The 27,231-nt window shown below is 60.5% G+C and overlaps 2 protein-coding genes across 3 annotated transcripts; both read right to left on the bottom strand.

Annotated features, from left to right (window-relative positions):
* Positions 1 to 569: 569 nt before the first annotated feature.
* TFEB (transcription factor EB) lies at positions 570 to 18,994 on the bottom strand. 2 transcript variants are annotated; one of them, XM_040616832.1, is made up of 9 exons: positions 18,749 to 18,994; positions 5,923 to 6,167; positions 5,587 to 5,841; positions 5,418 to 5,498; positions 4,633 to 4,753; positions 4,381 to 4,437; positions 3,857 to 3,932; positions 3,563 to 3,710; positions 570 to 3,221 (listed from the first exon to the last, which is right to left on the bottom strand). In XM_040616832.1, the coding sequence occupies exons 2-9, from the start codon at positions 6,115 to 6,117 to the stop codon at positions 2,781 to 2,783; spliced, it is 1,374 nt and encodes a 457-aa protein (XP_040472766.1). In that variant the 5' UTR covers positions 6,118 to 6,167; positions 18,749 to 18,994; the 3' UTR covers positions 570 to 2,780. The 2 variants fall into 2 exon arrangements, with proteins under 2 accessions (XP_040472766.1, XP_040472765.1); XM_040616831.1 differs by lacking the exon at positions 18,749 to 18,994 and adding an exon at positions 10,486 to 10,927.
* A 2,025-nt stretch (positions 18,995 to 21,019) lies between these two features.
* On the bottom strand, positions 21,020 to 24,584 carry LOC121098510 (pepsin B-like). Its single transcript, XM_040616563.1, has 10 exons — positions 24,506 to 24,584; positions 24,241 to 24,391; positions 23,614 to 23,731; positions 23,215 to 23,333; positions 22,414 to 22,613; positions 22,143 to 22,265; positions 21,918 to 22,062; positions 21,863 to 21,865; positions 21,522 to 21,620; positions 21,020 to 21,258 (listed from the first exon to the last, which is right to left on the bottom strand). The coding sequence occupies exons 1-10, from the start codon at positions 24,559 to 24,561 to the stop codon at positions 21,106 to 21,108; spliced, it is 1,167 nt and encodes a 388-aa protein (XP_040472497.1). The 5' UTR covers positions 24,562 to 24,584; the 3' UTR covers positions 21,020 to 21,105.
* Positions 24,585 to 27,231: the final 2,647 nt, after the last annotated feature.

The raw sequence follows: 27,231 nt of genomic DNA, 5'->3' as shown, positions 1-27,231 counted from the left end.
CCACCATCACACTCACCCACAACCAGGACGGCCACCAAAAACCTGCCCCACTCCTGGCACCATGCTCAGCTCCAGGGACACAGCTCCTCCCAGCTCTGCTCTCTGGGGCCTTGTGACTATTATTAATTAAGGGACCAAGCCTGGTTCCAATTAAGCAATCAGCAGATGGGTCAGCACCTCACAAGTCCCAGCTGTGCTCAGCACCAGGAGCTGCGGACCTCCCTGAAGCACCCAGCTGCAGGGCTGGCACCCTTCTGGAGGGACCCTGAAAACCCCAAACCACCCCAGGACCAGCTGAATGAAAGGAACAGCGGTGCCTCCCCCCCCTAACCAAGCCAAGCTTTCCTGCAAAAAGAAAAAAAAACAAAAACAGCCCCCCAAATCCAGGGCAGCTCCCCTGCAAGACAGGGATGCTGCTGCAGCCCTACCTCTGGGCACGGCCGTGGCATCGCTGGGAGAAAGCATCTCTGGTGCTTTAAGCATCACGACCCTCCCTCCTCCAAGATGAGAAGAAACAGCCCACGCTGCAACACTCTGGGATGTTGTAAATAAATATATTTTAATGATTCTTCTTCCATTCCAGTTCATTCTTTTATACATTTATTTATAAAACAGTAGTAAAATTTTTTAATCAGAGCACAGTGCATTAAAAAAAGAAAAGAAAAATAAAACAAACAAAAACCCCAAAAGATTAAAAAAAAAAAAACGATAATAATCCACAACTGTTTACTCACAGCCGGGGGAGACACATCTCATGCTGAGCAGCGGATGGTCCTCTGCCCGCTGGTGCCCGGAGCAGGGTGCAGAGCCGGTGTGCCCCCCAGCCAGCCCCACAAGTCATGTGTACCACCAGTGAGGGCCCCGGCAGGACCACCCTATAGCCACAATAATCCCAAGCGACGAGGGATTTTGTATGCCCACCCTGAAGCACCTGCACGGACCCTCTGGAGTCATCCACAGATCACCTATAGGCACTCAGCACAGCGTATGGGGTGCTGCCCCCCTGCCAGGGGGGATTATTCTCTTTGCAGGCACCAAGGGCAGTGCACGAAGGATGCCAAGGCCTCCCGTGAATACGCAGGGTGAAGCAGCCCCAAACCCACCAGCGCACAGCCCAGTGCCCCTCACCCAGCACGCCAATGCCCCCTCCGCTCCCTTCCCTGCACCCCTGCAGGGCAGCAGCCAGACCCTGCCCTGTCCCAGCGCTCCAGGATGCCTCCAACACATCCTCCCTCTTCCCTTCCCCCTTATCCTCCCCATCTTCTGCACTTCCCCACACCCTCACGTCTGACAGGCACTTCTCCGGGGGCACCGGGGCTGTCCCCCACCTTTCAATCTCAAATCCAGCCATGACAGAGCAAGCTTGCCCCTCCTTAGCTGACCTTTCCCCTCACGGTCCCAACCCCGTGACATCCCCCATCCCTGGTCCAGGATGGAGTGCACCCAGTGACCACTATCCCTGCACGGGCACCCATCGATCCACCCATCCACAGCTCGGGGGGTGATGCTGTGCTGTAGTGCAGGACCGCAAAGGGGTCTCCTCTCCCCAGCCTTTCCTCCTCTCCCTGAAGAAATTCGTGCAGTATTTTCCCTGTGAACAGCATCCTCCTCCCCTGCCCAGCCCCCTCCCCGCCACCAGCCAGGCTGAGAAGGCAGAATATGATGCAGAGCCCAAAGCAGCCCCCCATCACCAAGCCATCCTGGCTGGGGAACAAGCTGGTGACACTGAGAAGAGAAATAAACCCGCCGAGCCAAAGGCAGAGAGCAGCAGCTCAGGTTTGGCAATCGGTACAAACCATTCCCTGGTCCCAGGCAGAGCCTGGACCTCCGTGCCCAGATGTGGGGCAGGACATCTACTTTCAACAAGTATCCCCCCAAAAAACTGTTAAAACCCTTAATTGTTCCTCCACCTGAAGAACCAGGGCTTGGTGTTAGGGGGCAGAGGCACCTCTGTGGGGATGTCTCGAGGGAGGCTGAAGGCTGCCCAGCACCACACAGCCCCCTGTCCAGAGGCTGGAGAGGTTTTGGGGTGGTGGGTGCTGCCAAACCCCAAGGTGGGGCCCCCCACAAGGTGGGGGTCACAGCAAGGAGTTGACTGAGCATCAAACACCCCATCCCAGCTGTTCTGGAAGCCTTCAACGTCAACCTGAATTCATAGCCAGCTCACTCGGACAACACCCCCCCGCCCCGTGCCCCGTGAATTAAACGTGCTCCAATTAACACCTCCCTCCAGCCCTGCAACCCAGCGAGGCAGCGGGTGCTCCGAGGAAGGAGGAACCATGAAGGATGTGGCACCGTGAAGCATCTGCAGGGCTCAGAGGCCACCGCTGGGGAACACTCCTTGGGGACGTGGGCTCCCGGAGCGAGATGGAAAGGAGGCAAAAAGCCAGACAGAAAGCTCTGAGCATCGTCCCTCTCCTCTCCTCCCAGGGCCTCGAAGGCTCCTGCCCGCTCTGGGGAAGGGGTTTGGTCCAGGAGGGTTTCGCTGAAAGGCAAAGCAGCCGAGCTCACACTCCCAGGCTGGGGAATCTGCAAGTCAGGCCAACGCCACAGCAAGCCAAGAAGGTCCGCTCCAGCTCCTGGCAAAAAAAAAGCTTGCGAAAGACACGGCGGTACCCGGCGAGCCTTGATCCGAGACCCCCGTTGCATAGAGAAAAGGTACTCCTACGTAGATTCAAGTGCGTGGCAGGACGGGCTCCTCCTGCGAGTAAGTGCCCTGTAACTTCACTAACCAAACTCGAAGGTCCAGTCCTCGCTCCCAGCGCCAGAGCAGCTCCTCGTCACAGCATGTCTGCATCCTCCATGCTGAAGCTGCTCCGGCGACTGCTCGCCTTGGAAGCCTCCGGGGACATGGCCGAGAACAAGGGGTCGGAGGCCAGGGGCAGCATGGTGTCCTGCATCAGCATCAAGTCCAGCTCCTTCTTGGATAGGGATGGGAAGGAAGCACTGTGACCAGGCTCCAGGCTGTCCGGGAAGCCCCGGGAGCCGTCGTCGAAGCTCAGGCTGTGGGTAAAGTCCAGTTGGTGGTAGGGAGACTGGGGTGGTGGAGGCAGCGCTGGCTGCGGCTGCGATTCGGGGTCCAGGGGTGGCAGCAGTGGCTCCAGCGTCCCCTCGTCCCCGCTGGCTTCTTGCTTGACCACCTGCTGAGCCAGCTCGGCCACGTTGACGCCCGAGGGCGAGGATGTGGGCAGCCCGTGGACACGCGCCTGCATCTCCAGCTCCTGCCAAGACAGCACAGGAGGTCTTTGGTGGGGACATCGCGCACGGGGACACGGCACAGGGGCCTTCATGGAGGTGGCAGGGACAGAGGGGCCAGGAAGCTCACAGGGAAGGAGCCCACGGCAGAGGTGAAGGATGCAAAATGATGAGCCATGCAAAGCTCACCAACACTCACTGCAGTGACCTGAGCCTCAGACGTCTGGTTTGTCTGAAGACTTTGTTCCTGGTGACTTGACAGCCGTAGGAGGGAGGAGAGTCCCTGCCTGTCCCCTCGGCAGGCAGGAGAGAGCTGCTCGTGGGGCTGGAGCAGAGCGGAGGGAGAGGAGAGCACAGGGAAGCTCACCTGGATGCGGAGCAGCAGCTGCTTATTCGTCATCTCCAGACGGCGCGAGTGATTCTCCAGGTCTCGCGACCTCTGCAAGTCCTTCTGCATCCTCTTGATGTAGTCCACAGACGCCTTCAAGATTGTCCCTTTGTTCCAGCGCACGTCCCTGCCGTGCAGGATGGAAAAAGATTTGCCACCTGCATGCCAGCAACGTGTCCCCTCACCCCAACTCCACCAAAAAGCCCCTCTGCGAGTATTGCCTGCCACGAGACGCACAGCTACCCCAGCCCCCCAGCAACCACCGATACGTACAGGTCATTGGCCTTGGGGATCAGCATCCCCAACTCTTTGATGCGGTCGTTGATGTTAAACCTCCGCCGTCTCTCAACTGCGGGGTGAGAAGAAAGGGTTGGTGGTGAGGAGGCTCCGTGTCCCACAGCTCCCACTGGCCACACTGCTGTTCCCAGCTCACGGGGCTGGGAGCCACTGCCAGGCCCCAGCCAGACCCTCCGGCATCAGGGGGCTCGGGGTGAGAAACCTCCTGGACCAACTCTTTGGCACCCTGCTCCCATCCATCACCCCGGCAGGTCCGACCTTCCCCCAGCACTAACGAGGAGGACAACAGGGTGCCTCCTGCACCGCAGGCATTTTGCGGAGCCGGGAAAGAGGGAGCCAGGGCAGGGGGCTGAGGGGGTATTTCCTGAGGGTGAGGTGGGATGGGAAGGGGGACACAGCTCAGAGGGAGGGAGAATGAGGATGAACAGCGATAGTGAAAGGGCTGCAGGGGTCGGGGAGGGAAAGCCAGGTCACCCGTGGGCAGCCGGCGCCGAACTCACTCAGGTTGTGATTGTCTTTCTTCTGGCGCTCTTTCGCCAGGGCTCGGCTCTCAGCATCTGCAACGGAGACCCACCACGTCACCCAGAGGGGACGCGGCTGCATCTCGCCCCACGAGCATCCCGGGCTGGTGTCGGTGCGCCCCAGCACCCTCAGAGCCACCCTCCCCACCCACGGGGACAGGACAACCCTGGCCAGTTTTGGCACTCGCTGTCACTGCCAGCTCCCCGCCAGCTCTGGGGCTGGGGACGTACCTGTCAGCTCTCTCTTCTGGGTGAGGTCGGCAGGGCAGGAGCTGCTGGTGACACCTACGAGGGAGGCTGTCACTTGGGGGTCCCCGCTATAGACATTCATGTGACTGCTGGACATCGGCAGCTGAAAACCAGAGGGACAGGCAGGTTAGCTCCATCCGGGGCCGCGGGATCGGGGTTCCAGTCCAGCTGCCTGGCCTCCAGGATGTGGGTGCGCAGCCCAAGCGGGTGTAATTGCCTTCCCGGGCCCTTAAACCAGCTATAATCAGAGTCGCAAAGAAAACAGGACTTCAAAGGGCACAGCTGATCCCCTCCCACGGCCAACATCTAAAATAGGGCAGATGAATCACATCTGAGAAGGGCTCGGCAGGATGAATCCCACTGGGAAGCACAAGCTGTCATACGGATCCAACCTGGGAGATGGTGTCGCTCCAAGGAAGCTTCTGGCTGGGAAACCTCCCCTGGCACCAGCATCCCCCCACGCTGCAGCAGACGCCCGGTCCCTCCCAGCACCCCTCTCCCGTCTCTCTGGCTTTTTATAAAAGGGCTCCCAACTGTCGTTAAAGATGAGAAGAAGCTGAACTGGCTCTCGCAGTTGCAAAAGGGAGATCTCGCTGCCTCCCAGGGACGAGGCTGGTTGGGCTGGCACCCGGACATCGCTGCAGGGATGTGGCAGGACAGGTCCCCTCTGTGCCACCTCCATCCCTGCAACCATGGAGCTGTGGGACCCCCAGGCCACCCTCCCTCCCGGGGTCTGATTTCTTTCTAACACGCATCAGAAGACTCACTGTGTTGGGCATGTGGACTTCGGGGTTCATATAGCCTAAAACATCATCCAGGCGCATGATGTCATCGATGACCTCATCGAACTGAAAGGGAAAGCACAAGGTGCCAGTGGGCTTCGTTGCCCTTTCCAGCACGGTTGCCTCCGCCAGCAGCACGGTGGCATCCCCTCACCTCCCGCTCGGGGTTGGAGCTGATGTTGAGCATGGCCATGGGGCTGTTGGGCGCGCTGTTGCCCGCCGAGGAGGACATGACGTGGCTGGGTCGGACGCCGGGGGACGCGGCGGGGGGTGGCTTGGGCGAGTGGCTGACGGGGCTGACGTGGGCAGCAAACTTGTTCCCATAGGTTTCAGAGAGATAAGCCTGAACCTTCTTATCCCGCGACTTCTGCAGGTGGTACGTGGTGGGGTTTTCCAGGTAGGACTGGACCTGCAAGGAGACAAACCCTCAGGGACCCCCGCAGGGTCTCCCCTCAGCTCTGGGGTCGGGGGGACACCCCCAGCGCTGTACCTTGAGGACCTCTCCAGGCACGGGCGGTGGGGACTGGTAGTGGACGGGGGTGTTGATGGCCGGGGTGGAGGCTACCGGCATCCGCTGCTGCTGCATGTAGTTCATCATCATCTGCTGCTGCACACGCTCCCTCTCGGCCTCCTGCTGCGCTTGCTGCTTCATCAGCTCCATCCGCAGACCGATGCGGGACGCCATGGTGCAGCGAGGGGGTGGGACACGGGCGCCCACCGGGCACGGAGGTGACCCTGAGAGGAAGACACGGCACATCAGCCTATTCTGTAGCAGGGAAACTGAGGCACGAGGAGGGAGCAAACCTCCCGGAGCACCTGTAGCAGCCGGTAACTAATCCAGGATGATCATCCCAACACCAGACAGACGGGTCTGCCCCCCTGCCGCTGCTTCCCACCACGCCACCGCTCTCCCTGGGGACAACCGGGGCACCCCGGGGGAGACGGCTGCGTGTGCACTCACGTACCGCCGGGTTCAGCTGGAGCCACCGATGGGCTTTGAGCCACCGATTTCCGAAACACCAGAGCAAAGCAAGAAGGGATGGGGGGAAAAAACAGAGCCTGGGAGCAGGGCGAAAGGGAAAGAGAAAGCAAGGGAAGAGCAGGAAGAAAAGGCTGGTGGGTGCCAGGAGCTGGAGGCAGGGTCTAACCCTCAGCACGGCCGCCCCAAAACCTCAGCTCCGGCGCGGGACGAACAACGCAGCTTCTGTGCGGGGCCGGCACGCGAGCGCGGGGGGAGGCGTGCGAGGCCCCCGCACGCACAGACCAGCCCTTGTTCCCCCGTACAAAGGGGACGGCGGCCCGTGGAGGGGGGAGAGAGGATGGCAGGGTGGGGGGAGCTGCCCAACCCGGGCTCCCCAGGGCACCACGATGGCTTTCCACCAGGCTGGTTTCCCAGGCGGGGATGGGGATGCAGGAGATGATGGGGTCTGGACCACAGCATCCACAGGGCGGGAGGGAAAGCGGAGCACAGGACCCAGAGCAAACGCTGCCAGGGGAACAGGCAGGAGCCAAACACCCAGGGTTTGCTTTGCAGCAGCGTAACCAGACAAATCTGGAGGGTTTTGCTATTTAAACACAATGTGTAATTGCAGACAAAGGGGCCGCGGTGGATACGACACACACCGGGGTTTCTGGTGAGGCATCTGAAACACGGTGCCACGCGATATCCTAAGGGGGAAATTAAATCAAGCCAGCATGGACAGCAATACGATTACATGGATCAAGAGCCCGCTATTGAACGGCAAGAGGAAGGTAATTAATTAGACATGGTGGCCCGTCTGAAGGGGGATGGGAGACGAGGAGCCTGGGACAGTTATCAATCGGAGCTTCGTTAAGACGGCTGTCACAAATGGCCTTAGAGGAGCGCACAGGGGGATGTTTGAGACGAACAAGAGCAGAGCCCTGGAAAAAGACACAGCGACGCTGGGGACAGCCCGCAGCGGATAAAACAAGACTGAAGGGGGTAAAACCACAGCTGATGCAGACGGCGAACGTAATAACCCCAAATATTAAGGGCAGGCTGAGAGGAAAAGCCTCCAAGAGCCGTGAGATGGGATGAGCCAGCACAGCGTGGAAGGACTGGCCATGCTTTGCAAACCCAGCTCACGCCGCAGGGCCAGGGCAGGGAGGGGGAGAGGCGGGGGGCCATGCAAGGCTGGCATTTTCGGGGGGCTTCCAGCCCTGGCGGAGAGCAGGAAAGAGATTTCAGGCTGTGCACAAGAAACTTTGCAGCCAGACCCTATGCTCACAAGCAAGCAGCTACCCACCGCCCCGCAAAGCACGGTGAGCTGAGCACAGCCCGTGGGTGGCGGCACGGGCACCCCGGCTGGATGGGTGCAAGGAGGTGGGGGACGATGGAGAGGCTGGCACCTCTGGGGCTGGGGAAACCTGGTGTCAGGGGTGAGGACGGAGCTGCCCCGCTGCAGAGCTGGGGGAGTCCAGGCTTTTCTCAGAAAGGGCAGCCGGTACAGGGGGGCAGGGGGGTGTCCAGTAGAGCGTGCTGAGGCACAGCCACGCACGGCACAGCACCCACACACCCCCATCAGCCCCAGTCCCACCACCCTGCCTGGCTTCAGGACCCCCCCAGCACTGCCCTCTCCACTGGGAAGCTCCCAAAAGGAGGAGCTGCCGAGGGCGAGGATGGGAAAGGGTGGTCAGAGCTGGGCCCAGTAAGGAGAGGGGGAAAATTAGGTCCGGTTTAAAATAACCTGCTTAGTTCTGCTTGGCTTCCCTCCTGCCCCCTGAAACACTGAGCAGCTTCTGCTTTCGCTCTGAGTCAGCCCCGTCGGGAGGGTGGCAGCCGGCAGTGGGAAAGGATGGGGACCCTGCCGACATAACGGTACAGGCACCCCACCCCGGGGCGCACGTCCTGCCATCCCCTGGTCGGGGGGGGGGGGACGGGACAGAAATCAAGCAGGCAGGATGGCAGCTCCATCCAGGATGCCCGTTATTCCTGGGAAGGCATCCCAGAAAATGCATGCCCGGTGGCTCTCCCGCTGAGCTGGAGCCGTCGCCGTGCCAGAGGCAGCCCCAGCCTGGTCCCCACCTGGAGATGCCGGCGAGGGTCCGTCCCAGCGCAGGGGCAGCTGCCTGCCTGGCTCCGAGCGGGCAGCGCGGCAGGCCAGGGCATGCCTGGGCATTGGGTTTCCCAGCGGGTGCTGCCAGGGCACCTGCTGAGGCAACGTCCCCATCAGTCATGGGGAGGGAAGAGCAGGGGAGGAGAGGGAGGAAGGTGGTGGGAGGCCCCGGGTGGGCGATGGAGCAACAGGAAAGGGATGGAGAGGGACAAGAGGGGTGGGAAAGCAGGAGGAAGCAGGGAACGGGTGGACAGCCTCGGCCCCTCTCCACACCCCAACTCCACCTTTCCTGTCTGGGGGGACACAGGGCGGCTTTTCCATGGCCCAGGTGGGCTCTCGACCCCCTTGCCCCGGAGCACAGGGCGCACTGCCCACCACTGCCCATCAGCAGGAGAAGCCGTGGAGCTGGGCTGACCCTGACCCTAGCTCCACAGGGAAGCCCAAAGCACCAGCCCTGGGTCAACCCAGGCATGCAGGGAAAAGGGGCAGATTTCCCAAAGGAAACTCAGCCCGTGCTCTGAAAACGCCGTGACACCGCCTCCACCTTCTTGGGGTGCAGGAAAAAGCTAAGCCCATTTCATTGCAGGGTTGCACCCAAAATCCAGAGCCGCTTTTCGAGGGAAAACCTCCTGGGTGCTGGAGAGTGGTGGGCTCCATCAAGCGCCTGGGGGCTGCCAGGCATCAGCTGTGCTCCACCACCGCACACCAGACCCACCACCGGGACAACGTGCAGGGCTGGAGCCAGGGAATTAATCTCCCTTCAAAATATCTCTGCTGCTATTTAGCAACACGGTTATTTCTGGACCTTTCTTGCTTTTCCTCTGGGGGTGTTATTTCATCAACAGCCCAACACGCTCCCTCCGTGCCAGGGCAGCGCTTCAGGGGTAGCTCCAGCCAGAGGATCCCCAGTGGCACCCAGAGCTGCCCTGACCCTCGCTCATCCCTGCAGGACTCTGCACAGCCCCGAGCTGTCCCCCATCACCCCAACCCAGGCTGTGACAGCCACCGGGACTTTTTTTTTGAGTAACACTGGATGCTGCTCTGCTACACACCGGGCTGGGCTGCCCACGGACCCGCTGTGGAGAGCCGGCGTGGGGCACCCAGCGCCACCCCAAAGGGACAAAACACCCAGAGCAGCACCCCACCCCAGGTGTGGGTTAGAAATAAAAGCTGATTTAGCTTTTTCCAGATTTAGCCCCTGCAAAATCCAGGGGGCTCGCGTTACCCTCCCTGGGCAGCCCACCGGGAAGGGACACCCGCGCTGCCTGCCCTGCCTGCAACATACGGGCACATCCCATCCCCACGAACGCAACACGTCTCCTGCCCAGCCCTTGGAAAGCTGGAGGGGAAGAGAGGAGGGATGAGCCCTGGAGACAGAGCTGAGAACCCCCAAACTCAGGGCACCCCGGCGCCGCCTGCCCAGCCCCACTCCCTCGCGCGCGTTTATTTCCCGGTCGATCGTGACCATTTATGAGCGGAAAAATCAATCGGCAGCTTCAGCCGGGAGTGGGGACCCCCGGGGAAGGAGGGGAGCTGGGGCGGGGGCCGTGCCGCCCACCCACCCGCCACTCTGGGCTGCTTCGTTGACAACCAAGAGGGCAGCGAAAAGCAAAGGGAAAAGAAAGAAGTGAGAGCAGCTCCGCTTCTTGCTACCGCCAGCAAGCGCCCACTGAGCCTTCCTTCCTCGTTTGTCATTCTCAAATGCCGGGGCGGGGGGGACACGATGGGGACGTGGGGGCCCGGCACACCCCAGCCCGGGCAGGGGGAAGCACCCACCACCATTTCGGGCAGGCGCTGGGTGGCTGGATCCCGGCAGCTGGGAGCACGGCGGGTGTTTGCTCCGCACCCAGATCTGCTCCGACAGCACCCAGCTGCCACCCAGCCAGGCACCCGCAAAGCCACCCCGTGGGTGTCCCCAGCACAGGGACAGGCTCTGCTGCCACCCTGCAGAAGGGGGACAACAGGGCAGGGGTTACCTGCGCACAGGATGGCAGGGCTGGGGGGGTCCAGGTGCCAGGGCCAGTTGGTTGCAGCTCCTCTGGGCTCCTTGCCGGGGCCAGCCCTGGTCCCGTGTTTCCTCATTTTCAGGACCCCGCTTTTAATGTGGTAGCAGCCACACGGGGTGTGCAGGGGGGTGGGGGGGAAGTTGCAAAAAACCTCCAAACCTGTTTGTTTTTCTCACTGCAACACAGGAGTTAGCAACTGAGCTGAGAAAAAGCACGGCAAAAATAGATACAGCCACCGCCGCTGGGCTCTCCGGGATGCCAGACCCCATCGTGTCCCCTCCTGCAGTGGCATCCCTGCCTGCAAACACACTGAGGGGCAAAAGCCATCCCTTGTGACTCCAGGGGACCTGGCACAGGGACCCCTCACCCTCCGTGTGCCCCGAGCAGATGCAGACTAAGCACCAGCATCACGCATCCAGATCTGGCCCCGCTGGGCAGCACATGTGGTCCCCTCCAGCACCCACAGCTGGTCCCCACCAGGACGGCGATGCCAGCGATGGCCAGCACCAGCCAGGATAAAGGGATGACAAGGATGCCTGTGTGACACCCCATGCAGCTGGCACGATGCCGGGGACACCCCCCACGGCCCTGTTGTGCGAAGCTGCTTTGCGCTGCATCTTTGCACCGCATCCCCTTTGCACCCACGCTGGGGGTGCCAGCGTCCCGTGAGGGCACCACAGCACCTCCCTGCACACCCTGAGCCAATCAAGCTCCCCTGCTTCCCCCCTAGAGAAGCTTTCCTGGGCCAGGCCAGCAAGCCACTGCTGTGCCACCGTGCCACCATGCCAGCAGCATGGCCAGCAACCATCTACTCCCGCGCAGCTGGGACCAGCCCCACAGTTTCTCCCTTGGGGAACTCGCCCTGACTTGGCAAGGCCACCGCGGGAATGATTTATGCCATGTCAGCATAGCCGTGGTGTCAGAGGTCGGGTAATGCTGGCACCCAGCAGGAAGGAGGCCGGGGTCCTTTCATCTTCATCGGCACGTGGAGGAGCGCAGTGCTGTGGTCGGCAGCCCCAGAAAGGGGCAGCAGCACAGGGTCCAACCCAGGGTATTAGAAGGGGATTCCTCACCATAAAGGTGGCCAAACCCTGGTAGCGGAGCAACCTCCATGCTTGGAGACCCCGATCCAACGCCAACGTTGGCCACACTTGGGGCTGGACCAGAGGCTCCAGAGGTCTCATCCAGCCTACGCCCCTCTGGGATGAGGACGGGGTGGTGGGAAAAGAGGGGGGATGGCCCCGTTTCCAACCCCAGAGAGGAACATTGCCCTCCCCATCACCCACCCAGCAGGAGACGGGTCAGGCAAGAGATGGGTCAGGCAGGTGGATGGCCAGAGCCACCCCAGCCCCATCCAGAGGCACCTTCCCTGTGCGGCAAGCACGCAGCCCTGAAAGGGAGAAGGAGAAGGCGGAGGGACTTGGCAAATGAAAGCCAGGGTCAGTTGACAATGCCAGCGAGAGACTGAGTCACTGGGACTGTTTTTAGCCCCGGCATCTCAGAAACGTGGACCGCGACATTGTTAACAGGCGTTTGGGTCAGAGGCCAAATGTTTTCCCTTCCATGCGTTAAATACCGCCCCTGGAAGTGGCCCAGGTATCCAGCACAGTAAAAACATTAACGCAGGTCTTGTAAGGCAGCAGGACCCCGGCTAAAGCGGTCCCCAAACTGCCCAGGTAGGCTTGACCCACCAGGTAGGTGTCAGGGACCCAGTGGAGGGAAAAGCATCACTCCCTGGGTACCAAGAGCCAGGACTGAGCGTCCCTTGTCACAGCATCACTCCCAGGGCAGAATAAATGGGGTCCATAAAAAGGCCCCCTGGTTCTGGTGGTGCCACAGTATACCCACAGGTGCCCACCTGTGAGTGGCAGCCGTTACGGGGTTAATAATACACAGCCTTGCTCTGACACTTCTCCTTCACCCCAAAAAGCCTCTCCCTCACCCCAAAAAGCCTCTCCCTCACCCCAAAAAGCCTCTCCCTCACCCCAAAAAGCCCCTCTGCCCAGCGTGGCACACCTGGGGGACACCACGCACGCCATCCCCCTGGCTGAGCATGGCAGGTGGAGGCTGGCACCCACCAGCCGGGTCCCCAGAGCAGGGCTGGGGGAGATGGGGGGGACACCACCACGGTGGGGCCAGATCCTGCCTCTGTGGTTCCCGCAGAGCGGCTGGCAGGGCGCAGGAGCCCTGATTGAAACATCACTGTCCGACTGACCGCCCGGGGAATTCACAGCCCGCCAGCGCAAACAGCCTGAGACAACAGGATCCTGCCCTCCCCTCCCGCTCCCCGCTCGACAGCGGCAATTAAAAATAAAAGTGTTAACAGGCAGAAGGACGTTCCTGGGGCGAGGATGAGGCAGCGGCAGCGCAGGGGCTGGGGACCCGCTGCAGCCCAGCACCACCCCGGGCTGAGTGATTAATCAGCCCCGTATCGTGTCCGTCCCGTGTCCGCCTTCCAGCGGGGAGGCGCGGAGAGGAGCGGGGTGACCTTGGAGGGGCCTCGGCCACGCTGGCGGGGAGGGACGTGCCGCCACGCCGTGTCCTGCTCGCTTCGGCCAGGAGCAGGGCTCTGCGTGCAACCCCTGGCCAAAGAGCGAACCCCATCCTGCTCCAGCGCCGGCTGACTCCGGGCAACATGGGTGTTGGTTGTTTAATTTGTTTGTTGTGTTTTTTTTTTTTTTTTAAATAACTGCATAAATGAACAATAAGGGGAACTGGTAGGACAGCCCCATCCTTGGCCCCCGGCTTGCTTACGGCAGGGCAGATGTCATACAGCACAGCGCTGGGATTTGGAGGCACTACATACCCAAAAATCCTAGAAACCACCCCGGAAAGTAGGGACGCTCAGCAAAACCAGCCCTTGAGCCTCAGACGCCCCAAGGTCACGGTGCCACTTGCCATGAGCAGAAGGCGCAAGGTGACAGTGGCCACCCCGTGCTCCCTCCTCCCCGCACCAAAGGCACTCCCAGCACCTCCCCATCCCTCCTCCCTCCCACCACGGCCCCATGCTGCTGGAAGGAGGTAATATTTATAAATACACCCCGTGAGTCCCCAGCACCCAGCCAGGAGGCTTCTAAGGCGGCCGATTTCATGTAACTGTACCGCAGGCGGCAGCCCCAGCGCCGCAGCCGCCCCGTCCATGGGAGCCACAGCTGTTCTCCAGCCCCAAGAATAAACAAGTTGGGGACAGCCTGTGACTTGTCCTCCCAAACAGCCCCCGGGCTCAGCCCGCTGCCATCCCAGCCCCGGCAGCACCTCTTATGCCTGGGGGGGGAGCACCCAGCCATCGCCGCTTACCCGCCGAGGACAGGTTTCTCCTCTCCCCTTGCCCCCCAGCTCAGCCCGGTGCTTTCCTGCTCCGTGAAGGTCAAACTCGGTTCTCAGGAGCCCCCGCTGCCAATCCAGCCCCTGCCCTGGCACCGTGCCGCTGCAACCGGGTCGGGTCCTCGCGACGGGTGCTGCCGCCTCCCTGGCACGAGTTACACCGGTTTGACCATGAAGGAGCCCAGAGGTTCTTTCCCACCAGGCTGGGCTTTCTCCAGGCGAGATCTTCACCTGCTCCGAGCCTGGAGCTGTCCCCGAGGAGCAGCCGGGGGGGCCAGGGCTGAGCACGGCACCCACCCCGCTGCAGATAAGACGGGAGCTGCAGCCAGCGCCGAGCCCGCTGGCACCCAACCTCCGCTCCTCCCGGGGGTTTGCAAGCTGGGAGCAGGGAAAATGCTCCCTGCACGCCAGCTGGCTGCAGCCCCCATTCCATCAGCCTGACCTGGCTGCAGCCCCCTCCTCACGCAATTCCCCCAAAATCTCAAGGAAAGAGCCTGGCAAAAAGCCAGAGCTGCTGTCGTCGCTTGTCCCCAAGGCTCCAAAAACTCCCCATCCCGTCCCAAAGCTCACTGCCAGCCATTGCCACCGAGGTGTCCCAGCCCCGACCCTGTGCTGTGGACCCCCTTCAGCCCCTCTGCTTGCTCCCGATGTGGTGGGGGGGGGTCTGAAGGTGCCCAGGTCGGATGCCCCCCAGCCCTGCTGATTTTGGCACCCGGGCACTACCGCAGCAGCTGCACTAACTGTGCTGGAGGTGCAGCCGTGCACGGAAAGGAGAATTTAAAACTGAAGGAGACTCCCGGGATAACGCTGTGCCGAGGGGAAGGGACTGAGCCAGGGCTGGGTGATGGGAAACCTTCGGCTTCGCAAGTGTTTATATAAGTAAATCACTTTCGTTAGTAGTGTACATATACATATATATACATAAGACCATGTATGGGAAGGAAAGAGAGGGATGTAACCGGCAGGGAGGAAGGATGCTGCCTGGGCGTTTCAGGTTTATCTGGAAAGAAAGTTGCACTGATTTAATTAAAGGAGGGGATTTCAGCAGACAGCAGGGTGCGGGGAGTTTGTTTGGGGTTGAATGCACTTGTAGGAAGGGTGACAAAATCCCGAGAGCAACTCTTCGAGGAGCCTTTAAGATGCCACAGCCTCCTTGCAAAGACTGTAGGCACCGTGGGGCTGGGATGTACCACTGAAAGACCTCGAACCCTCCCCAGGCAACCTCGTCCGGGCGAACCCACACACCACCCGCTGCAAATCCCCTGGGCCACACTGGGGTGCTTGTCCCCCTTCTCCTGCTCCCAGCCCCATAGCACCTACCTCCCCAAAATGCCTCCCGACCCACACACTGCACCTCCAGACACGGAGCATCGCCCATTCCCCTGGGGGCTGCTGGGCTCTCCCTCCATCCAACAGACCTACGGCACAACACGAGCTCCCGGCAGCCAGGATCTGGCCCCACACCATCCTCCTGGGCTGGATACCCCCCCCCCCTCCCCCCAGCATGCCAAGCTGCTTCCAGGCAGGCACTGTGCAGCCCTGCTCACCTCTGTCACTCAGGGCTCATTTTTCCTCTGCCTGCAGGGAAATTGTGTGGTTTCTTCCCTCTTTTTTTTTTTTTCTTCTTTTTTTTTTTTTTTGCAATTTAATATTTATAGCTTTACTCCGCTGCCTGTTTGTTCAGCAGAAAGTGAGGGGGAAGATGCTTGGAGAAGGGAAGGCTTCTCCACAGATGCTGTCAGCATCCGCTGGACAGGACTGGGGCCAGTATCAGTGCCGGGATCGTGCCCATCGTTCCCATTTTTCTCAGCAATGTGCCACCTCCATCTCCAGCCAACTCCTGGAAGGCAAGGAGCAGGAACTGGAGCTCATCCTAGAGCACAGGACTCAAGCCTCCTGCATCCCTGGGCTGACCACGTCGTGGGACCCTACGTGCATGCAAATCCGCAAACCCACCCTGAGTGAAACCCAAGTGCCAGGCACCAACCCTGCAATGAATCCGGGGGAAACATCGCGGCTCCTAGATGCACCAGTGGGGGGAAAAATAGGGGGGGGGGGGGAAAAAGGATGAGCACTTATTTCCTGTGTGTTCACAAAGAAATCATCCTTTTCATCCCTCGAAGCGTTACACCGCCAGCACCTTCCCCTGCTTCAGCTGCGAGGGTGACAAAACCACACTCATCCTGGGAATCACCGGCTTGGGGACCGGTGATCACCAGGACCGCACACCGGCTCACCGAGCTGCTGCCTCGCCTGGGCTCATGGAGGTGATGCCACCGCAGAAAGGCCACCACGGGATGCCCGTGGGGCTGGAGCCAGCATGGCACAGCGCAGCGGCAGGCACGTGTTGCACCTCCAAGCAGCCTCTGCTCTTTTATGGGTCTATAAAACAGCCAGCGCTGGCTCCCGCGGCTGGGAAAAGCCTTGTAAATCTCCCACAGCAAACAGAGGGTCAGGGAAGCTGTCATGAAATGGCCACCACGGGTCAACACCAGCACAGGGTCCAGTCACTGGATGCCACCAGGGTGCTGCCCCAGGGACGTGCCAGCGGCGCGGTGCCACTGCCGGGCTGCAGCACCCACACCAGGGACACCGCTGTGCTCAGTCAACCCCGGTAAGTCGCTCCCCTCCTACCCACCCCCCCAGCCCGGTTCCTCTTCAAGCGGGGAGCAGGGTAACCCCACGCAGGGCAGGATGAAATAGCTCCCTTTCGGTGAGGGCGGCTTGAGGTCCCCCCCAAAAAAAAACCCTAAACCAGCTGTCCCCAGGGACGGAGCCCAGAGGTGATGGGGATGGGCACTGGGAGAACTCCACCACCCCCCACCATCCCTCCGCACCCCCCAGAAAGGAGGGAGAAACAGCAATCCAAGGCTGAAATCCCCCTGCGCCATCGCTACATCAAGACCCCAGCCCCACCTGCAGCACCCCACAACACGGGGAGAGCCACGGGGAGTCAGAAGGGAATTTCTACCACCACAACACGTGCTTTGGGGGGGGGGGGGGGGCGGGGAACCCCCCGCATGGCCTCCCCAGCCCCATTTCCCTGCAGCGGCTGTTTCTTTCCCCGCAGGGCTGTGCCGCTTGGGCTCCAGGGCCACCCCACCCTCAGCCCTGGAAATGTCCCCCCTGCTCCGATGATTCATCACTTTGTCGCTGCACACGCAGGGCTCTTCCCTTTCCCCACAGCACGGCCGAAACCCAGCAAACAGGGAAACCTGGTCACGGCAAAGGCGATGGCAGGGCAGGAGACCGGGAACACACACGTGCCGTAAACTCGGCGCCGTGGAGCATGGAAAAAGAAATAAAGACCTGGCTGGAATCACAACCTCCAGCCCAAACACCCGGATGCTGGAGTCGCCCCATGGCAGCCAGCCCCACCCCGGAGCGGTTTCCTACTGATAAGGGCGGGAGGCAAAGCCAGCATCCCTCGGGAGGCAAAGCCAGCATCCCTCGGAAAATAAACCCAGCATCCCTCGGAAAACAAACCCAGCATCCCTCGGAAAACAAACCCAGCATCCCTCCGCACGCCGCGGGGTCAGCACGTGCAGCCGCCCACCCCCGGCCATCGTCACCCACCCCTAGAGCCTAAATCTGGTAGTTTCTCAACTCCAGCAGCCCAATTCCCAAAAGCCCACCGATCCAGGGTTTTTTTCCCACTGGATCCCCCAGCAGCAGGTAAGCGCAGGCTCAGCCGCCGCCAGCCCCGCTCCCTCCTCCGGCCGGAGGAGCAGCCGTGCATGAAGCCAAGCAAACATGGCAGGGGAAACTAAACGGGGGGGGGAATAAAAACAAAAAAAATCCCCCAAACTCCACACTTTCGCTCTCTGCTGTTATATATAAAAAAGCACAAAATCCCCCCGCCTCCCCCCCCCCAGTACCCCAAGGGCTGGGAACACGCAGAAGCGCTGCGATTCCTGGGAATGGGTCCTGCTCGTCCCCGGACTTGCACAGGCTTATTTATTTATCTTAAAAGAGCACAATAACCACCATATTTTCTCTCATTTTCCTTTTTTTTTTTTTTTTTTAAGTAAATTTCCCCATCATCTGACTCACTGAGGCTTTAGAAGGCATGAGCGTGAGGGCTGTCGTAATCTTTCCTTTTGCGATTTCTTTTGCTTTGCAATTAATTCACGAATATAATTAATCAGCGGCTGTAGGTGAAGTGCAGCCCCCTCCTACACCCCCCTCAAACTCCTGCTGGTTGCAAGCTGGGGGGGGGGGGGGGAGCTACTCTTGGTGATCCCCTAAAAGCTGGGTGACACGGGGTACCCCCACCCCCTCCCAGCCTTTTGCAGACCCCAAAAGCAGCAGGGTTGGGGGGCCGCCAGCTCCCGGGGGGGCCGCACTCTCCTGCTCCCCAGGCCGGGAGGAATTTGCAGCCTGTCCCGGGGGATGGGGCGGGGGGGGGGGGGGGGGGCACGGAAACCCCCCAGCAAACCCAGCGCTGTCAGCAGCGAGGGCTGGAGCATCCGTGCCTCAGTTTCCCCACGCGTGGGGTAAACGCTGCGGGGGCCGGGGGTGGGGGGGGCGCTGGTAAAGGCGACCCAGGCAAGTCACCTTCGGCTGCCGGAGGGGCTGGCAGCCCCTGGGACCCTCGGCCTTTCGGAGGGGGCACCCGGAGACCCCCGACCCCCGTCCCCCCGGGAGTCACAGGGGTGCAGCCACAGCCACGGCCCGGCTGGAGCCTCCTGTAAGCGGGGGCCGCTGCCGGGGGCGGCCGGGGGAGGCGGGGGGGGGGGGCGTTATTATTTACAGGAAAGGCGGAAAAAACCCAGAAACAACCCGAGTTCGAAGCACCGCGGGATGGGCCAGGGGGACACCCCGACATCCGCCCCCTCCCCCCCAAAACCGTGCTCCGACCCGAGGGGTCCCGCTGCACGGCCGGTCCCCCCCGCCCCGCTGCACTCACCGGGCGGCTGCGGGGGCGAGCGGAACGGCGAAGGAAACGAAGTGCCTCGGTTCGGCTCGGTTCGGCTCCGCTCGGCCCGGCTCGGCTCCGCTCGGCTCGGTTCGGCTCCGCTCGGCCCGGCTCGGCTCCGCTCGGCTCGGTTCGGTTCCGCTCGGCCCGGCTCGGCTCGGTTCGGCCCCGCTGCACCCGCGCCGAGGGAGGGCAGCACTGCCCGCCCGGCCCGGCCCGCCTCGGCACAACACGGCACGGCACGGCGCGGCACGACACGGCGCGGCCCGCTCGGTGCCGCAGCACGCCGGGAGCTGTAGTCCGGAGCGGGGCCGCGCTCCCCGTGCCTGCCGGGAGCTGTAGTCCCCGCCCGGGCCGCAGCAGCGGGGGGGGCGGACGGGGACTGCGTGGGGTGGGGGGATGGGTGAGTGGCTCCCTCCCAACAACGGGGCCTCCCGCCCCCCCCAGCGGGCCAGGAGGTGGGTGCCGGGGCAGGGGGCGAGGGCAGGGCCGTGCTGGGGTCACGCAGCCCCTTGCACCGGGATCGTGCAGCTCCTTGCACCAGAGTTCTACCAGTTTTACCGCTCCTTGCACCAGGGTCGTGTAGCCCTTTGCACTGCGGTCGCATAGCCTCTTGCACTGGGATCATGCGGCCCCTTGCACCAGCGTCGCATAGCTGCTTGCACCAGGGTTTTACCACTCCTTGCACTGGGGTCACGCAGCCCCTTGCAACCTGATCACACCGCTCCTTGCACTGGCAGCCCCTTGCACCAGGGTTTCACCACTCCTTGCACTGGGATGACACAGCTCCTTGCACCACAGTCATGCAGCTCCTTGCACTGGGTCACGCAGCCCCTTGCACGGGGGTTTTATCACTCCTTGCAACATGGTCATGCAGCCCCTTGCACCAGGATCATGCAGTTCCTTGCATCAGGGTCACGCAGCCCCTTGCACCAGGGTTTCACCACTCCTTGCACTGGGATGACACAGCTCCTTGCACCAGGGTCATGCAACCCCTTGCACCAGGGTTTTACCACTCCTTGCACTGGGGTCACACAACCCCTTGCACCAGGATCATGCAGTTCCTTGCACCAGGGTCACACAGCCCCTTGCACTGGGGTTTTACCACTCCTTGCACTGGCATCATACGGCCCTTTGCACCCTCACACAGCTCCTTGCACCACAGTCATGCAGCTCCTTGCACTGGGGTCGTGCAAGCCCCTCGCACCAGGGTTTTACCACTCCCTGCACCGTGGTCATGCAGCCCCTTGCGGGGGACGCTGTAGCAGGGGGGAGCGGTGGGGACCAGCACATCCCGCTGCACCTCGAGTCCCCCAGTGCACGGCATGACCCTGCCACGGGCTGCCGGGGTGGCAGCAGGACGGTGCTTCCCTCTCCGTGGCTGGGAGCTCCACGGGACCCGCCGTGGCAGATTTGGCTGGAAACAGCAGATTTCACGGGCGGTCACATGCCCCAGTGGGGTGACTGTCATCTGACTGGGAGGTGGGTGTCAGGCAACCAGCGATGGGGCCCTTGGGTGCCGCAGCTCCCGTGCATCTCCCCGTGCTGCACCTCGAGGACCAGCCTCGGCGCTGGCTCAGGCACTTGGTGCTGGCCCCATCCGTCTGACGCTGCATCTCCTCTTGGGGGGGATCCAGGCACCTCGAACTGGTCACATCTGCAACCCAGGCATGTCCGTCCGTCTGTGTCCCGTCCCCCCCCCCCACTTCTTCTCATCACCCATCCTTCTGGGCTGCAGCAATGGAGAGATTTATCCCTCAAGAACAAAACCAGGGAGGGGTTCTTCAGCTTGAGTGTCCTCGCCTGACACTTTTTAATCCCTCATTTATTTGCAAATACGTGTGGGCAATTCCCCCAGACCTAATGAACTGGGAGCTGTTCACACGCAGCTCCTTGGCGCGGCTCATCCTGCTCTGAACTGGTTCCTGAAGCCTCCAGCTACTGCACCAGTTCAGCCCTGGCGTCCCCCGAGCTGCGGCTGAGCACATGGTGCAGCCTGAATTTCTCCTGGTCATCCTGCTTTCCCAGCCAGCTCCAGCAGGGATCCGGGTTCCAATCAAAAGGGTGACCCCAAATTTGTCATTGCTGCCAATCGAAAGGCTCCGCACTCACCGGAAAGCCCAGTCAGCCCTTGGAAACCTTGAGCATGAACTCAGATTTTGTTGTTTTATTAGGAAGAGCTGTGCCAGATCCTGCTCAGCCGCAGCCCGATGAGACACAAGGCGGTTACATCCGTAGCCTTTTTATTCACTTCAGGAGATTTGGAGCCTACTCATCACTGTACACAGATGCAAGGGAGAATAAAGTCTTGCAGGGACAAATTATCCCACGGGCGATGCTCAGCATCCCTAGGCTGACAGGGCAAAGCCAACTTGGTTGTTTGCCAAGTCGAAGATGGAGTAATACTGCCGGAGGAAGATGTTGCCCAGGATCCAGAGCGGCTGGCCGTTGGTAGAGGGCACGTATGTGCTCTCGACTGCAACGGTGCAGATGCCGTCGTTCTGCCGGGGGAAAAGGAACACGTTTCAGTGCCAGTGAGGAGCACAGGAGATTTGTGTTTCCCATGCCTTCACGGCTGCTTTGGCCTGGAGCAGGATTAGATCCCCCTTACAGTCACATACAGGCACGCAAAAGCACCGTGAAATTAGGTGCTGGGAAATACGGCACTCGGGCTGCTGGAAGCTTCTGCGTTTGAAAAGAAACTCCCGACTTTCTCCTGAGCAAAACTGCCCTACGAGGTTGGGAATGATAAAATCACACCTACGTTTAAGACATAGATAGAGGGTGGCAGCGACAACTGGGTTCCGCTGATGCCGAAGTAGAGGGTGGGCATGCTCGGGACGCTGTTGCAGTCAACGACGTACTGCAAAAGAAGCAAAGAGGGGCAGAGGGGTCAGGACCCCCTGGGCTGGGCACTGTCCTTCCTCTGGCTGTAACCCCAGCCATGCTCCCTAAGGATCAGCACAGCTCTGACTTCGGCGGGGCTGTGCTGATGTGGGTTTAACATATTTGGAAGAATTCCCATTGCAAGGGGAGATAGAGCTCTGCAGTTTTGCTCCAGAGATGCCAGGAGCCCTCCACAGCTCAGCATCACCACCCAGACACATCCTCATCCCATGGCATCAGCCCCTCATGGGCACAGGGCAACCTTCCCACCTACCCCGTAGTCATTCTCCTCTGCACCCAATGCCTGCAGGAATTCTGACATGAATTGTGCTGGGATGGTCAGCAGGAACGTCCCGGTGTCCACAATGCCATGGCAGCCTTGGCTGCACCAGCCCGTGCCCGACTGCCCAATGGAGAACCTGGAGACAGCAGCAGAAAAAGCATCAGAAAAGGCTCCCGTGCCTCCAAGATCTGCTCCAAGCCATCGTGCAGCGCTCACTCCTCAATGCCGATCTTCCAGTAGAGTTCCTGGATCACAGGAGTCCATAAAATCTCCCCAGTGTACAGCTGCGAGGCAATCCCTCCGAGGACGACTTCCCCACCGTACTCATACGTCGGGTTGCTGGAAAGACACAAAATTAAACCCTGAATCAGGCAGGCTGCCCAGTGGCAAGCGGTGTGTGGGGAGAACACGTGGATGGAGAGTGGGAGAAAGGGTGGGATCCAGGCTGGCTCTATGCAAGAGGGAGACCTGCCGTCAGAGGTCCTACCGTGAGAAATAAAAGCTGAAGATGGGTTCTTCGAGCTGGTTCTGCTGCATCATGTTCTGCAACAGCGTGTTGTAACCACTGATGCCAACGCCTGGGTAAGACATGCCCAAAATCCCATCGAAGTCCAGGTAGTAAAAGGGACTGCTGGGCTCATCCAGGCTCAGGCCAAACTCCTGGTTCCTGATGACAATGTTCTGGATCTGGAGGGAGAGGAAAGATGCTGGGAGATGATTTGGGACATCCCCCTTGACAGCAGCATCCCACCAGGGAGTTTCTGGGGAGAGGCAGGGGTGGCCAGGCAGGTCACAAAGGTAAGTCTGCACTGAGAGGTGCTGAGCTCTTCCCCAGATGGAATCGGGAGCAGCCTGGCTCATAGTCTTCGTGCCATCACCATTATTATTTTGTAAAACCAGCTACAAAAAAGCGTTTTGCCTCCGTTAAATTGATTTAAAATCGCACTTCCATTGCATGCGAGTCTCGCAACAGAACATTTCTTCTGGCCCATAATGACAAAGCTCAGCCATCAGTGTAAAAAACAAACATGGCCAAAGATATTTTGTCACCCCTTAGCCCAAAGCAGCGATGAAAATCCCAGGGGATTCAGCCAGAGTCAGTTTGCGGTCTCTGAGTGAGTTTATGCAGACACGCCATCAGCTCTGCATGGGAGATCCAGGCACTAACAGCCAAAACAAGAAGGTACTTGCAGCTGCGCCGTAAATTTTTACAGAGATTGGGCTGATCACCACCACCGTCCCTTCTTACCCCCGTTACAGCAACACACCGATGCAACACGTCACTTACTGTCACGGTGTCGTACCCGAGCGCCACCGCCACGTCACCAAACCCGTAGCGCAGGGTGTAGGTCACGTCGATGCTCGAGAAGGTGGACGACATGCCGCTGTTGAACCTGTTATGATTCACTGCAGGGAGCCGTCACAGCCCCCAGGTCACATCCTGCCCTGGGTTCAGCATCCCGGTCCCCACACAGGCAGAAATCCCCAGCAAGGAGCTTTACAGGGAAGGGGCTGTCCCAAACCAGCCCCGCCGGTGTCACCGGGCAGAGCAAACACCAAACCCCACCGGCTGTCCCCGATTTCCCTGTCACAGCTCCATCCCCAGCACGCAAGGGATGTCTGAGTGCACCAAAGGGTGGGGAGCCCTGACCCCCCGGCTCTGCCGCGTCCCCCGAGGGATGCTCACCACAGGCTGGATCCTGGCAGTAGGTGGAGGGCACCCACAGGTTGGCAGAGCCGGTGTCAAAGATTACCAGGAAATTTTGCGGGGGGGTCCCGATGCTGATCTCCCCAAAGTAGAAGGACTGTGAACAAGAGCAGGGGGGTGGGGTGGGGGGTGTCGGTCTGTTTCTGCCTGTTTCTTTGAATGAGAGTTTTCAGCCCTCTGCCCTCTGCTAGCTGAGAAACCCAAACTGCCCAGGGGTCGTAGGAAGGGCTCATAGTCCTTGAGTGCACCCAGGGTGGCTAAAGCACGGAACGGGGCAACGATTTGCCTATGATACAACAAAGTCAGGCTGGCAAGGGCAGCCCTGCCCTATAGCCATCCCACTCCACTCTTTCTGCGAAGGGAAATCAATTCAGGATAAGCCGTGCTGCCTCCTGCCTTTGTCTCCCAGCATCACCCAGCCCTCGGAGCCAGGCTACGAAGCACAGATCCTGCCCATGCCCAGCGCAGCCCCTGGGCTTGGGAGTGGGGATGGAGCAGAGCCGCCCGCTGCGGAGCTTCCTGCGGGCAGGCGGGAGAAGAGGGGGAGCATCCCCAAAAACCAGGGCTGGGCGACCCAGAGGAGGAAGGAAAAGCTTTACTACTTACATGCAGGTAGTTCGTTAGCGCTTCGTAAGTCACAGCATTACTGAACTGGTATTTCCTACCGGGGTCGCCTTTGAGGTTCTTCAGGAAACCCTCCGGCACCCCCTTGTCCCTCATCAGCTCCCTCATGGACTTGCCTTTCCTCAGGGGGATCCTGCGTGGGATGGAGATGGCGGTGAGAGATGCTGGGTGGCCCCATCCACGCCTGCACCTCCGCGTGCTGAGGGCCAGCCTGCACCCTCGCACCCAGCCCAGCCCCAGGGCTCACCTCACCACCCCAGCTCCGAGCTGGAAGCAAAGCAGGGCCAGCACCAGCCACCGCATGGCTCTGGGTGCCAGTGGCTCCATGGCAGCTCCTGCACCGCCTCGGCCGGGGCAGGGTATATATAGCCGGGAGTTGTGCTCAAGACACCGCTTTCCTCTATCGCTGCGCCCAGCCAGCACCAACGCTTGCAGCGCCTTTATCGCCGCAACCGCCTTGATTGTGCCTCCTTACCCGGCTGCTCAGGCGCCAACACACCAGCCAGTACCTCTGATACCGAGACCAAACACGGGATATCTGATAAAAAGCAAAATTCTGTTGTTGGCAAGAAGTGATTTCCTCTCGCCTTCAGCACCAGCTTGATCTTTCCATAAAGCAAAAGCAAAACACACCCTTTATGGCAAATGGAAATTTATGACGCTGGTGTGCAAGGTCGGGCAGGAGCAGCCCCGCTGCCCTTTGCTGCAGGGCACTTGCAGCCTCCCCGGTCCCTGCCAGCGGTGGGGATGGGTCCCCTCGGAGCCTTGCTCCTTCCATCCCAGCTGCCGGCACTGGACCGGTGCTTCGAGCCTGTGGCGGCTCAGGAAAGCCCCCAGCACCCCTTCCTCCTCCACGGCATCTTGATGGATCTGCCTTCGCTTGGACAGATCCTGCAGGGAACGAAGGCAAGAGCAAAGACCAGCAGGGACATGGCCAGCCTTCACCTGTCCCCTCCTGCCACCGTGGCTGCCAGAGCTTCAGCTCTGGGAAACCTCCCATGTCGCAGGAGGGGAGTGCCCTTCGCTGCTATCCGCACCCATCTAATCTCCGTCTTGCTGCGCTCGGCCTGTGTCAATATTTTGACACAAAGCACAGAGGAGTTTGTGTCCTTTCTCCGGTGAAATGACAGAGCTATTAATACATCTGATAATGAGCTCCAAGGATAAAGAGCTTCTAAGAAATGAGTTCGGATTCCAGGAAAGAGTGGTGTCACCTGAGCCTCCCCCGGCCAGGGTGTTCCCTGTCCCCTTCGGCCACAGACCATGACTCCCAATACTCTGGCTGTTGTTTTACCTGACTGAATAGCCCCGTTTCAGGATTTAGGGGTCATTTGGATGTCAGGGTTAAGCTAATCTGGCCTCATATTCCCACTTTGACGTAACGACAGGACTTTGTTAAACCTTTTCAGCTGCAAGGAAGATCGGTGCCTTCCCAGATGCACCCTGCTGAGGTTTCCCAATGCCCAGCAAGACTGACCAGCCCCACAGCTTTATCCTCACCTGGCTGGAGCGATTGGTTCAGCCCTGCAAGCACCAGCAGCAGCAAGAGACAGGATGGTGTGTCCCTGCATCACTCCAAGGTCAGCACAAACTGCAAGCAAAGCAATGTCCACCGCCACCGGCTCGCTCTGTATTTGCTTGAGTAGGTGCTGGTGAGCATCCCCCTGGAGTGATGTAGCAGCAGCTGGGGGAGGATGAAGCCGTCCCATCCCGCTAGGGACCCACACAGCACTGTTAGACCTGATGGCACAGAGCAGAACCAGCTTTTTGTGGAATCCCTGGGGGAACTCCTCTCCCCGGGGCTGTGGTCGGTGTTTAAGACCAAGCCCAGTGACCTTTTCTTTGTGTCCTGCCCCCCTGCACCGCAGCCGGGTGTATGGTGCTTGTCACCTGCAAAGCAAAACCCTTGCAGGGGTCAGACCCTCGTTCTGGGCTTGTCCCCCCACTGAGGACAAGTGGCTGTATTGCGGTTTTGTGGCAGGTTTTGGTAATGGCGGGGGAGGGGGGCTTCTGTGAGAAGCTGCTAGAAGCTTCCGCCATGCCCAAGGGAGCCTGTGCCAGCCAGCTACCAGCTGGACCCGCCACTGGCCAAGGCTGAGCCCATCAGTGCCAGTGGCAGCGCCTCGGGGATAACGTGTTTGAGAAGAGGGAAAAAGCCCTGAGCAACCGCAGCTGGAGAGAGGAGTGAGACTGAGTGAGAGCAGCAGCCCTGCAGCCCCCCGGGGCGGCGCAGGGGGGGCTCCAGGCGCCCCAGCAGAGGTTCCCCAGCAGCCCATGATGAAGACGGTGATGAGGCAGGCTGTCTCCCTGCACCCATGGAGGTCCACGGGGGAGAAGATCCCCCCCCCCCCCCAGTTCAGAGAGGACCCCATGCTGGGCAGGGGGATGCCCGCAGGGGGCTGTGACCCACAGGCAGCCCACGCCTGGGCAGGGGGATGCCCAGAGGGGGCTGTGACCCATGGGCAGCCCATGCTGGAGCAGCCCCTGGCAGGACCTGTGGCCCCGTGGAGGGGAGCCCAGGCTGGGGCAGGGCTGGGGACCCCCCAGGGACCCCCGCTGGGGCCGGCTGTGCCTGGGGGGCTGTGCCCGCGGGGGGGACCCACGCTGGAGCGGGTCGTGAAGAACTGCAGAAGGGCTCACGCTGGAGGAGGGCTGTGAACTGACCGCAGCCCCATCCCCATCCGCTGCAGGGAGCGGGGAGAGAAATCAGGGGTGAAGTTGAGCCCGGGGGGACGGGAGGGGTAGGGGGAAGGTGCTTTAAGCTTGGTTTTATTTCTCATTATCCTACTCTGATTTGATTGGTAATAAACTAATTTCCCCAAGTCGAGTCTGTTTTGCCCACGACAGTAACGGGTGACTGATCTCTCTCCCTGTCCTTATCTCAACCCACGAGCCTTTCGTGATCGTTTCTCTCCCCTGTGCACCCAGGAGAGGAGCGACAGAGCCGCTTTGGTGGGCACCTCGCCTCCAGCC

This window comes from Falco naumanni, chromosome 17 (genome assembly GCF_017639655.2).
Source record: "Falco naumanni isolate bFalNau1 chromosome 17, bFalNau1.pat, whole genome shotgun sequence".
Taxonomy (NCBI): domain Eukaryota; kingdom Metazoa; phylum Chordata; class Aves; order Falconiformes; family Falconidae; genus Falco; species Falco naumanni.
Note: the sequence above shows the minus strand (reverse complement) of the source record. Positions and strands in the feature narration are given on the sequence as shown.

Bases quoted from the DNA above. Each gene is read 5' to 3' on its own strand.
- LOC121098510 (XM_040616563.1), bottom strand. From the start codon at position 24,561: ATGCGGTGGCTGGTGCTGGCCCTGCTTTGCTTCCAGCTCGGAGCTGGG. The intron at 23,334-23,613 runs GTGAGCATCCCT...GGCTCCCTGCAG, and splicing joins CTGCCAGGATCCAGCCTGTG to TGAATCATAACAGGTTCAAC. The intron at 22,266-22,413 runs GTAGGACCTCTG...GTGTCTTTCCAG, and splicing joins TTCAGCTTTTATTTCTCACG to CAACCCGACGTATGAGTACG.
- TFEB (XM_040616831.1), bottom strand. From the start codon at position 10,591: ATGAGGAAACACGGGACCAGGGCTGGCCCCGGCAAGGAGCCCAGAGGA. The intron at 5,499-5,586 runs GTGAGGGGATGC...TTTCCCTTTCAG, and splicing joins GCTCCAACCCCGAGCGGGAG to TTCGATGAGGTCATCGATGA. The intron at 3,711-3,856 runs GTACGTATCGGT...CCTGCACGGCAG, and splicing joins ATCCCCAAGGCCAATGACCT to GGACGTGCGCTGGAACAAAG.